At 45.1% G+C, this 13641-nt stretch overlaps 1 protein-coding gene across 1 annotated transcript; it reads right to left on the reverse strand.

Moving 5' to 3' along the window:
* Nucleotides 1–687: 687 nt before the first annotated feature.
* Nucleotides 688–12716, reverse strand: LOC124139579 (meteorin-like protein). Its single transcript, XM_046506759.2, has 4 exons — nt 12383–12716; nt 6149–6567; nt 4202–4258; nt 688–2895 (listed from the first exon to the last, which is right to left on the reverse strand). Exons 1-4 carry the CDS (start codon nt 12505–12507, stop codon nt 2570–2572), a joined length of 927 nt encoding a protein of 308 aa, XP_046362715.1. The 5' UTR covers nt 12508–12716; the 3' UTR covers nt 688–2569.
* Nucleotides 12717–13641: the final 925 nt, after the last annotated feature.

A 13641-nucleotide genomic window follows, 5' to 3' on the forward strand; every position in this document is an offset into this window, starting at 1 on the left:
TGGAGGAGGCCGCTGCACACTCGCATGTCAACTGACTCCGTACTCCGCGAGGTGGAATGTCTCTGTAGCTTGTATACATGTAGATTTACTGTAGCAGGTGGCCACGCGCGTCCTGGTGCCTGCAGACACACCCTGTCGCCAAACAATGTCGTTTGCCAAGTTCAGAAACATTGGGACATTGCCAAAACGTCCCTACCAGACGACAATATATGTCGGCAGTCAAATCAACTGTATGACGGCGGTCTGTGAATAATCGAGTCTGGACCAGACAATCCAGTGATTGAAATCATGAGGATCAATCTACGCACTTGGGATACGATGACATGCAACCACCAAGTCAGCGAGCCTGACCACCCCATCCCGTTAGTCGCCTCTTACGACAAGCATAGTCACCTTTTACAGCAAGCATGGGTTGCTGAAGACCTATCCTACCCCGGATCTTCACGGGTTCAAATCAGCTGACAGACGTCGGAACACTTTTTTGCTACATTTTCGCCCTTTGACAAGTTTGTGAATTGTGTTATCACGTGCGTTTATCGGTCCGATATGTGTACCGCAATTGTGGTATTGCTGGTGCATCTCTCTCCCAGCCTGTGCAGCCATGCGATCCAATGTATCCCGCACGTTCAGCTGGACAAAAACTTGGTGGTGGACCAGTCCAAATTGTTCGTACAAACAACACAACTATTTTTGTAGTCAATGTTTTAATAATTCATCATTTTATACAAAATATAACGATTCAACAACAAGTAACAATTTGGTATCAACAATATGTACATGAAGCAGCTGACTGATGTGATATGCGCAGGAGGCAACTGAAGCGGGTTATTGTATACAGTGAAACTCCACGCCTGGACAACGCTGCACGGAGCTGGCATCTGATGCAGTGTGACGGCTTCACCAAGAGGTGACACTTATTAAGAATGGATATTTCACGATATCTGTAATGAAACAACATTACAAGGGCTAAAACCGTAATCTAACGGGCATTATGTTTGTAAAGCAACATTCGACGGAATGAGTGAGTGAGTGAGTATGGTTTTACGCGGCTTTTAGCAATATCACAGCAATATCACGGCGGGGGGACATCAGAAATGGGCTTCACACGTTGTACCCATGTGGGGAATCGAACCGCGCGAACGCTTTAACCATTAGGCTACCCCACCGCCCCTCGACGGAATGAACAGTTGTGAGTGTAAAATATCAGGTTTAGGATATGTACAACCGAAAGTAATCTTAGCCTATTTTAAGATTTTTTTACGTTGCCGAAAGCATCTTAGCAGTTGTTGTTTTGAGTAAAAAAATGTGAAGATGTAGTGTTAAAATCGGAAGCCAGGAATATTATTCTCGTCGATAAGTTTTCATATCGATAGAGCGGTGAAGCAGACAGAAGCGACGTGGAGCAAGTCGCAGTGCCGTATCTTGTGAAGACACGCGTAGACGGTGGGGGTCCAGAATGACGTTGTCGTCATGGTGCTAGAGGGGAGGGTGCTGTTGTTGATGTTGCAGTCCTGTATGTGGATGAGTTGTATGTATGTCGTCAGCGGGTGGAACATGATTGTATTGGTTGAAAAGTTTGGAGGGAAGAGTGTTGGTGATATTTATCAAGCTTGGAATGGAACTGATCGAGCGCATGTTGACGTCGCCTAGACAATATTGCAATAACAACCTGGGGGAACAAGGAGGGTGTGGCATGATATGCATGGGGAACTAATTGCTATGACGTTTGGTTTAACAAGGGTTTACTTTGGGTCGAGGGGGACGGAAACTTCGCAGATGGACATTTCTAAAACCTTTCAGTTCAACCGGAAACCAGATGGTCCCATGAGATGAAGGAATGTGGACAGAATGTTAGGCAGTTTTAGGAATTTCAATGAGAAGATGAATATGGATCGTCATGACTGTTCGGTGGTCTCCTATTTCCGAAAGGCATACATAATGAATGTATTGTGTCACCAACTGAATGTGTCATAGGTTTGTTTCAATTGTTTTTGAAGCAAACAGACAGTTACAGTATAAAGTTCATAAATACACATAACTTTGGATGAACAAACTCAGATCTTTGTTCTATATACATTTGGTTTGGTCGAATCTGTTTGCTGCACTTTCAAAGCAGGAATGACATTATGACAAAAACGATTCTACAGAGACTAGCACAGATGAGATCATTTTGCAATGGACTCGCCCAGAACTGTCTGTTCATATGCCATCAGGTCGCCATCTTCACACAATCGCAGTTTAAAACTGCCGCCATTTTTCACTGGTCCTGACCCTGTCCTGGGTTCAATGGACAATAGGCTATCACAGGTTGAGAGAGCACATTATGTACACAATCATGGATTCCGTCACGTGACCAGGTCACGCACAGCAGTCATTATGCACTTCCGGTTGCAAGTTTGGAAAGTTAAAACAGTATCACAGAAACACAACGACAATATCGTCTCACAACGCACGTGGTGCTCCAGTTCTCGCACCCACGAGATTGGTCCATTGCTTGGATAAGTTTAGTCGCTGTAAATAAACACTTTCCTGTGGATATGGCACATATGATATGAGGTCCTCACTCTCATCATGATCCGTAAGAACATTCAAGTTCATCATTGAGGAGCGCCATCTCGAGAACACTCTTCCACTGTTCATAGCGCGGGGCACACTGTAACACTGGTTGACCCAGACGAACGCGGCCTGTGAACAAGAACTGTCCCTCCCCATGTCTAATGCCGCACCTGTGCGGGGCGTGAACCACCCCCTTCAGCTCGTGGGGACGGGTCCATCCATTTTCTGCCTTTTTGAAAATGGCGTCCTTCTGCGAAAGCAACTGAGTCACAGACACCCGGATGACGGAAGTTTCTTCAACGTCGTCATGGTCGACATCATCCATGTTGCCGACAGCAACTGAACACATGAACAAATATTTTAATAATATTATAAACGAGACATATGTACTACACATGTACTGCAATGACCGAAACATGTAATTAAATTGTAATTTCCAATTCCCTACATAAAAAGTGTATTAGCGAAGCCATCATTATACTTGTTTGCCGTACTTTTAGGATCAATAAGATTCGGAATACATATAACAACAGTATGACCGACTGTAGTGCACGACGTTTCGCCCATACAGCCTGATGTTGTCTCCAGGTACGATGGATGACTCACTGCAACAAGGATGCATATGCATGCTCGCCCTATGGGCTGTGTCGGGTCGTTACGTGCAAAACACTATAGCCAAGCAGAGAAAACCAAGTTTATCTGTAACAATCACGGTACTTACACGGGCGGAACGAACCACGTCAACAGCCATGGGTGGCAACAATGACGAGTCTTAGAAAACTAGACAATTACATCTGAATGTGGCGCTTGTGTATACGCTCAGTATTGAAAGTTTAGAATTAAGACCTACATCACGCGCACTCAGCGTTACGACCGATCAATTTCTAAAGCAGAATCACGCGAATTCGTGTGGGGTAGCAGTATCGGTCGGCGAGAAGTTAGGGCACACCATCTACTTCTGTTACAAAGTTACTGCCTAAGTTGAAACTGTTCTGCCAAATGATAAGATTTATAGCCCCGTGTACCCGAGAGCGGGGTCCAGAGGGGTGTCGGATTGCCCACCAGGGCGGGGCGATGTGTTGGTGAGCGCCACCGACAGGAAGTGGGCAGTCGGGGATTGATGAACAAAGTGCTCCGACAGATCGGTGTGTGTGATTGGGATTATCTGCATTGTTACTTCACTTGACTACCTGTGTTGTGCAGGGTAGGAAGTGGCTAGATACAAGGGCATGTTGATGCTTCTATTTGGAGGCGAGTGAAAGAGTGAGCATAGCGTTGTTTGGCTTGCTATGCTAGTGATTTAGTGCGTGAGCATAGCGTTGTTTGGCTTGCTATGTTAGTGAGTAAATTGAGCGCCCGAGCGATTTAGAGTGAGGGGACAGGACAATCTGTATGTGAGATGTATATCTTTATGAAATAATATGAAAATCAAGCAGGGGAGTTTGGTAACACACCCAAATGAACATCCAACAGTTATATCCTGGTGCAGAGCAAACAACCCAGATGCCGAATCCATGCCATCAGATACCACGCTATGTTGCAGCAGAGAGCTGACGAGCGTGGGTGCATATTCTGCCGATAAGCGCACCTACATTACAAAAAAACCCAGCGATGATTCACAACCAGTTTTAACTTGACAACTCACCGAAGTCACTGGTACAGTAGGCCCGCAACAGCTCTCTGTCCGTACAAGGACGACACTCTGTAAATAAACAAATGCAGGTGTAATAAAATTATCATTTAACTAGCATTATAACCACAGTATCAATGTATTGAAAGCAAGCTCACTCGTTGAGGGGGGTTGACAGTTAGGCCAACAAGTCTCAACTCAGGGGCGAAATTGCTGGATGTCAAGTTCCTGCTTTCAAACAGTTCTCCATAGCCCAATTCAATTTCGAATAACTCGCAATATCATTTCAAATATTTCTACAGATCAAACACGTGCGGTTGAAAAAGGCTGAATTCTTCACCGCTCTATATCTCGACTGAGGGGCTGAATGACCGGGGCAGTGTGGTGGAGGAGTGTGGAGAGCGTCTTTAGACAGCACAGGTTCCCAGGCTCTCTGTCATCAGCTCCGACGAGGAGGGGGTGGGGTCGGATGTACGTGGTGGGTGTTTGACAAAAAAGGTATTCAGTGGGTACGGCAATGCTTTTTTGATAGCATTCCAGCCGCATGGCTCGGATGTCATGTTAGTTAACGGTTATGATATTTGAAAGTGCATTATACTGCTTCCTGCTATTGGTTGTATCTCCATGAGTTTTATGTTCTAAATTGTCCCCTATATTAAAACCTGCATTTTCACATAAATCTACGTTTAGGGTGTGCTACAGTCTTTCCATGACGTTATATTAATAAGAAGTCCAAGAGACCAGTTTTCTATATTGCCCCCATATTTCTGTACATAAAGGTGTGCAAGGGACCAATAACCCTGAGTTCAAAATTTTTAAATTGTATAAGTCTTATCTTCAATCCATTTCCTCAGAGGTCCATATTGGGAGTTGTGTAACCACGTCTCTCCAGGCTCTAGCCCAAGTGTTTGTTCTGAGTTGTACCGTTTGATTAATTCTACCTGGACCGACTCACGGCAACAAAAGAGTACATTGCACCAAGAGTGACTTGAAAACCAGTTAGTTGGGCGACAACTGAGATTTAACCGTCTGTAGTGACATGATATGTTTCTTACTGCAACTGATCTGGTTTTATCAGCAATAGTTTTCTCGTCTGTAACAATACTGCGTCCCTCACGTGTAGGGAACTGGACACGTTTCCGGGCGACCACGCGGAAGGTGAATACCTCGTACGAGTTTTATTTCTTCGAAAATGATTTTTTTCATGGCTCTTTAGTATGAATCATGCTTTATGGAAGAACTATAGCACGAAGTACTCCATTTTGTATGGCTGTCATCAAGCTACTAGATGATGCTTCGTCCTTTGTGGACACACCTGGTTCGATGATTGATAGCAATTGCTTCTCAGCAGTGCTTGGAACATTTTATTATTAAATCTAACGATTGATAAGTAATTTAATTTTTTAATTTAAAACTTGTTTTTAATTAGTTTAACAAATTACTGATATGGAGTAGCATTTTGACATTATGTATCGACACTGCGATGTGTGTTTCAATCCCAATCCCTTGTTATATGTTTTAGTTCTGCTACAGGAAATGACTGAATACTTCGGAGACTTCTGCTCACTGCACCACTGCCGCTCTCAGGCTGTTCTTGGCAATATTCACCTGCTAAGTTATCGAGTCAGTCGTGTCGTGTCAAGACGATTCTCTTTTCTCAAAATTGAAGGGCTGTCATTGTGACGCTATGTATGTCTTTTAAGTGGGCGATATTTACATAGACTTAATGCCGTAGTAGTAGTAAGAGAGAGTGAGTGAATTGGGTCTTACGCCGCTTTTAGAAATATTCCAGCAATATCACGGCGGGGGGCACTAGAAACAGGCTTCACACATTGTACTTATGACGGGAATCAAACCAGGGTCTTCGGCGTTATGAGTGAACGCTTTAACCTCTCGGCTACCCCACCGCTCACCGTAGTAGCATTGAGAACACATCGACACAATATTTTGAACACATCTCACCTTCCATGGGACTATAATGGAGACTGCTCGACGTCCTCTCGATGTCATAGTGAACTTTGACCCTGGCAACCCCCGTGTCTTCGTCGCTACGTTCCGTCTCCAGGTACAACCGGACTGGATCGGAACCGGAAATACAAAATTCCCTGCTGCGCCCTCTGGTTGTAAAAAGGGGAGATAACCGAACTTCCACATCGTTCACAATTTTTAATTTATAATTCCCACGTGTCCTGGATAGCACTTCTTGTGATACTATAGTTTTGATATTTTCACTCTGTACACGAACACAATATCTGTACTCCCCGGCATGTCTCGGACTCAGCTCTAACCTGATTGCACCGTATGAACTTAACCACGTGATTCGACCTTCAAGACATTTTGGCTTGACGTTAATGATGGCCCCTTCTCCATTGCCCGGGTCACTGGAAAACAAAAACAGATGTTTAACTATATGCGTCAATACTCAAGAGGAAATACATTTAAGATGTAATCTACCCTGAAACATTGCCTTTTTCATTATCAACAGTAGTAAATAACGTTAAATTAATACAACTTGGCGCAAAGCGGATCAAAAGGAGGATCTGGTGTTTACAAAGAGTGGCCAGGGTGATTTGATGTCGTCATACGCCTCGTGCATGAACATTTAGAGGGCACTAGAAACCATTGCTTTGCATGTTTCAGACTCAATTAACTACATCCCGCCGTCATAAAGTAGTAATATTGTGAACTGCTGGGTTTAATCTGAAATGCAAAACTCTACATATTCATTACTCCTCTCGCAGTTTTTTTCAAATCGGTTTTTACCTCTGAAAACGTCCCGATTCATCAATTGTAAGATACCGTTTCAGGCCGGATTGAGTACATTTGACAACTATAGAAATCCTCGCAACGATCGAGCTACTGTAGGCAATAGAACTGTGACACACGTGACTTTTGTCACTTTTATAGGTTGTCTATATCAGCCGGGGCATGACAACAGTATGAAACTGCTCTCTCATGAAATAAAGAATTGAGGTCATGCAATAAATTCCTTGGGTCTACAAATCAAAGATAGGAAGTTCAAGTATGAACATTATTTGCACCAATATTTCAATCCAAATGGCATATATATTGCTTAAAATCTCTACTTGACAATTTGCATACCACAGTTAATACCTTGGCTCAGCTATTTTCTATTTATTATTAATACATTCACAGTTTGTCATGACTACACGGCCAGTCCGCGGTAATGCATTCATCTTGTTTACATACGTAAGGCGGGTTATCCACTCTCTAGGCGCAGGTCTCTCTACCAAGGAGAGGGACAGGTCTTCTCTAATCTGTCGTCTGCCACATTCCACTTTAGGAAAGGGTCGCCAGGAGCAGACGACACCTTAAATAGGGGTGTTTGTAGCGGCCGACAAGCTTGGCTGACGTACAAGTTGTCAGCGGCGGTAAACAACGCAGCGTGGAGTAGAGAAGGTTGTCGTATATGGTACCAAGTGATACGATATCCCCCTTGGAGGAAATAGGCTCGAGGCAGCAATGTTCAAAGGACGCCACTCGAAATCAATCAGACATGCACCCATCTTACACCTTGTCAATACCCAAATCTACTCCTTCAAGACCCTTCATCAAGACTCCTCGCACTTCCACTGCGGATGCTAACGTCACTTCAAGTGAATGAGAAGGGTTTTGCGCCGCTTTTAGCAATATTCCAGCAACATCAAGACCCATTGATTGTACCTCAACTTTACGATTAACGGTACGTCCACTCCAAGACCGCTGGTACCTCCGCAACAATACCTTTGAAGCCGGACCATCAAGACCAATGATGCATCTACATCAATACCAATGATACCTCCACTTCACAAGGAGTCGGCTGGAGAGAGCACTCTCCGATATTCTCCTCCATTCCAACAATATTTTATTGGTATTATCAAGGAACATAAAATGGACAATGGCACTGTGTTTAGAATATCCATGGGAAGGGAACATCAATTTTATATTAGAGAAGTAAAAAAAGTAAATAACTTTGTTGAAAGAAACATATTACTTCTCTTAGGAAGCACCAGGGTGTCGGGATAGTCTAATAATGTTGGCCGGATATCAATTACACCTACTTTCAATTACAGGTAATATTTGTGTTGGCATTTTCTCTCCGTGTGCCGTTGATAATTGCGGAAACATGCCATCTTATCCTATTTACAATTGGCTCAATATCAAACTTGCATAACCGTGCAGCTCAGCAAAGGAGGAACGCGGCGACCATTTCCCCCCATGTCACCCGAATCTCTCTCCTCCAGTTCGAAAACAGACCCTACAAGAAAGTCAGCCGAGACCCGGAACCATCCACGGCCTCGAGGAACTAATCGAAAAGGTGATAGGCTAATGACATCCGAACCAGCCCGGGTTGGATGCATGGCACCCAAACACGGCCTAATACCAAGCCGGCACGCACTATGGACGGCTTTAATTAGGGTATTTGAGCCAGTTTCCGTGCAGCACGTCATTACAAACACTAGAAGATTGGACGCCAGTAACTACAGAGCATCTAGCGTGACGGCGGTTTGTAGACCATTTGCAGACTGGAAAGGACAACACAAACCTATAACAAGATCTGACTATCTCCTATCTCCTATCACTAGGAGGAAACCTACACTGTATTATAAGTATAGATTACAGCAGTTAAAACTTACACTATCGCATGCATGGGACCCAGTAGACGAGCAGAGAGTAATCGCTACCATCTCCGGGTTTATTCAAAGAGATGGTTGTGTGAAAGCACATACCTGGCACTTGAGTCACTCGCCATCTCAACGCGATATACTGGGCTCATAACTGACTGTAGTCATATTTGGTTAAGAATGTAAACATGTCAGATTGCCCAACAAGGCGTCATATGTCTTCAATAAATAAAATATGCGTAATAAATATCATTTTTCTGATGGTTGCGTCATGATATATAGGACATGGGCGCACATGAATCCATATGCCGTCGCAGTGTCTCACCGCTGTCAATTTCGCCGTTGGTTCGGTACACCTCGCTTAGACGCAACCAACTCCATGTTAGCTTCCATCTAGAGGTCACTTAAACTGACACTGGATTATTTAAAGACATTTTTGAGATTCGTGTAAACAGATTGTATTTTCTTTCAATCCTCATTAATCTCTTTGGCCGTGTTGTTTAGTGTGTTGTTGGTGTTGTCGGCGAGAACAAGGAAGACCGCCTGGTCCGGGTATTTGGTCGTGATGCAACTACCATCCAGGGCAAATTGTGTCAAGTGGAAACATAATTCCGACCACAAACAGCCTGTGAAAGGTGTGATTGCCTGGCTCCATCATGACGGTGTAGAGTTCCCCCCACAACAGTCACCGATAGATGGAAGGCATGGGGAGGGACCCCCGACCCCCGTCAGTTTGCCCTCGGCTTATTTGCCCTGGCTGATAGGGCTGACGGTGGGGTAGAGAAATAGCCGTCACTATGGAGGGAGGCGGGAGAGAACGCAAGTCGGCGAGAGGAGGACAGAGAGTCGAGTTACAAATCAAACACTGGCGAGAATGTGGTCACATACCTGCAGAGGGGGACAATGAGGGAGGGACGAAAGGGGAGTGGGACGTGACTACAGCGTTCCTACAGCGACTTGCGAGAGGCAACACTCTCACTACAGTCAACTGTGTCGGTAGGGAACCATCTGAGACATGTTCTTCTGAGAGAAGCTTCCCATCTACTTCTCACAGACAAGTGTTCATCTCAGTAGACTCAGGGTCCAACTGACGAGGTGTTGGAGTGTGTTGGCAGGGTCCGGCAACTTTTCCCCAGCACACTCCACCTCCCACCAGGGTGCTACACCACCGTAGTCCAGATGTAGGGGGACATTCTACACATGAGTAACGCGTTATCGTCCCAACTCGAAATTCCCGACTTGAACTCTAGGCTGAGACCCACCTCTACACTCGACTCCCTATTTTCATATGGAGCGACTGGGTCTTTTATGCCGCGTTCAGACGAGTTCTAGCAACATCACGACAAGGGACACCAAATAAAGTCTTCACGCCGTCTACCTGTGTGGGAAAGCGAACCGGGTCTTCCGAATACCGAGCCACCCAGCCCCACCACCCTAATTGTTAACAGCAAGCATCTTTAAGCTTGTCGAGATGACAAGGATCACGACACTCGTGTACGTGTTTGTCACGTCATCAACACGTTTCCAGAAAACGTTTTCAGAAACTCCGCCTGTTCACATTTACCAGTTATTTGCTTTGTTATTAATCTCAACATATGATGCTTGTGAAGTAAACACCCCTAAAATGTCACTGACATCAAGCAATCCACGGAATGCATGTCATCGCTAGCAGCCATCAGCCGCTCCTCAGAATGTATAGGTCCTGACAGATGCCATTATAAACCCTCTACTTTGTCAAATACCCCAACATGCAAACCTATTAACTCCTTTATTACGGCTTTAACCGTGGAAAGATTGTTCTATTGGTCTCGCGTGTTTGTCGTGATGCTTGCATTCTCCAACAGCTTGGCGTGTTATCCCGACGGTGCTGCTAACTCGCCATTTGACGATCACGGAGACACGGAGAGAGAGACAGCAAACATGACGCGATACACACATACTGCATTACATAGTGCATTGAAGGGTTGAGAACACAAGCACTGAACCTTATTCCGCAATCTTTAATGAAAGGATATGCTTAGGAGTACCACAGCATTTAAATTCCTGAAACCGTAGAATTGAATTGAAAGACGGAGGGCTACTAAACGCAGTAAGCTTTAAAATATCAATTAATTGAAATCTTATATGAGCATCTGGTGCATGTTGCACCGATTTACACAAGCAGTCAGGTACAAGTGTGATTCATTGTATTGAAAATCATTTTCAGTGGCCTTCCTCTCCTTGTTTTTGTCTTTTATTCCACTCCATGTTTATACAAGCAAAAGCTATATTAAACCAGTGAAGGTTGTCCAAAAGATTGGAACTGCAAAAACGAGTTTTGATATTTTCTGAGCATGATGTGTTTGCCTGTGTATAGATTTGAAGGTTACGTGCCTCCGTGTTGATCGCCATCATGTGTGTGCAGGATTAGCGGGCCTGGATGCGAGGACATACATGGACGGCGGTGCTAAGCCGGCAGTTGTAGACAACGTCAACACCGTTGTGTGCGGGGAACCAACAACCTGTAGCCCGTCAATGCAGCCGGGAACGCCGCGGAGGGGCCGAGAGGGAAGGAGGGGAGCGTGCACCAATATTGACCCGAGCAGACGACATCATCTCAGATCTCATGTCGTGGATGTCCGACGTGTCACCCTACCAGCTCCTCCCAACACTTGGTCTGTATGGGTGTCGGAACAGCGTAAGTAGCTCCATACACCGACTACTTGCTTGTTGACTCGGAATTCATAATAGGCCAGAAAGTCACTCGGACAAATATTGCCTCAATACATTAACGGTTTCTCTCGCACACGGTAGTCTCTTTCATATGATAATAAATAAGAAAACCGTTAGGAGGGTTTACGTCGCAGCCATATCATTCGCAAACAACGTTCTCCGGAAATCAAATATTTTGAATTTGATATGTGGCCCGTATGCTAGGGTGATTTTGTGGAACCTCTGTTTTGAAGTGTAATTTATCGTGTTTATTGTCACGAGTCATTAAAGTGTGACCGACAGGTCACAGGTGTTCCCCAGCAGCCGTGACGGAGATAGCCGTCATCCCATAGTGCTTCAACTGTATCATGCTGGAACAGGATGGTTAGACTGGCCACAAGCGTCACTGATGTATGTCTCTTTATAAATGATGGTTTCACGTTTCTAATGTCCTGTGGGATACCATCCTCTGTCTTCACGTGACCCAGCGTCCTTTATGTCTTGTCACCTGATACCGTCTACATCTACATCGTCACACTTCGTGCACTTGATTACTTACATAACATTCCTACACAAGCCGTAGCCATATCTACACGACACTGCCCTTCCTGTGACGGATGGGGAGACACCTGGTCCATATCGCTCCTAATAACAGTTTAAAACCTTGTCTCTTTCACTCCAAAACATATATACTTTAAAGACAAACAAATAATGTCTTCTTTTGGTAAAGTGAATTTGTTTCAGTCTGTGCGGTGTGTCGATATAATCCAACTGACTTCAATGAACTATTTAAAAGTCTTTCTCATTTTGTAATCTTGTGTCTATATAGGGACTGATCTTTAATTACATGCTACTTTTGGCATCAGCGATCAGTTCTTACCTGATTGTACAGTCGCACTGATTACAGGTGTGCTGCGTTCTTCCCCCTGTGATAGCGGTGAGGAGCAGCCAGGTGATGACCAGGTGACCACTGGCCAAGGCTCGCCACAGTACGGATATATCCATAACGTCACACAAGCAAGTACTCCTCCATAATACAAGACCACATCTCTAGAACGTATCCACAACACGGGAACAACTCAGTACAATCCGAGTCCCACAACCTGTCAAACTTTCCCACTGCCTGCCAACAACCTGCTCGCCGTAACGCTGAGTCTCAACTGAAGCTGTTTCAGACCCGGCAGAGATTGGCCAAGCAGGCGACTCAACCCGCCCTCCGTCAGCTCCAGCCACGCGTGGAGGCCAGCAAGCCAGCCAGCAGAGCTGCACAGACCGGCCCATTCTACACAAGGGGAACAACTTGTCGCTGCCCGCCCTGATAACATCAACTGGTATTGTTCGCTACACGCGATAGCGAGCGTTTCACTTATCCGTGTTTACGTCGCCAGGATTAGCGTATTATCGAAGCTATGTTTGTGCCTGGTTGGTGCTCAGAGCCCACGGGTAGCGGGTATACACGGAGATAACTGCCATTGTCTGTCGGGCTATCTTACCTACACAACAGTCTAACGCGATAAACAGGCACGGGTCTATATCCTACTGCAAACTGGTATCAGGGCACTAGTCTCACCAACAGTATAACACGCTAAACAGCCACGGGTCTATATCCTTCTGTAAACTGGTATCAAAACACCAGATAACGTCTTCGCGTCTGACAACACTAGTGGTCCGGTTTCTCTGTCAGTGTAAGGAGTCCAGTGACTGATTGGTGACTATCACGCGTTAAACCATATCTACCCTGCAGTTATCTCTGTTCTTTACACTGATAAATACTTAACTAGACAGTCGTAGATGGTCATTATGTCTCATTAGCAGTTGGGGACAGTGGCTTGAATCGACACCCGCACGACATACAGCTGATGACTATCTTCTCAGACCTCACTGCCTGATACAGATACAGATACCAGTGCATGTGTGTTGTGTTAACCTGGTATCGTTCTTGTGCGGAACTGAGCCCCGTCAGTGTTTTATTCAAAGGGTTGAGTAAGTGAATCGGGTTTTACGCCGTTTCTAGCAATATCTGGACAGCAAGACCACGTGGAGAAGGACACCAGAAATTGGTTTTACACTTTGTACCCAACTTGGGTATCGAACCCGGGTCTTCGGCGAGCCACCGCTATAATCGCTAGGCTACACAAC

The sequence above is a fragment of the Haliotis rufescens genome, unplaced genomic scaffold (assembly GCF_023055435.1).
Source record: "Haliotis rufescens isolate VD_foot unplaced genomic scaffold, xgHalRufe1.0.p SCAF_28, whole genome shotgun sequence".
Lineage (NCBI taxonomy): Eukaryota > Metazoa > Mollusca > Gastropoda > Lepetellida > Haliotidae > Haliotis > Haliotis rufescens.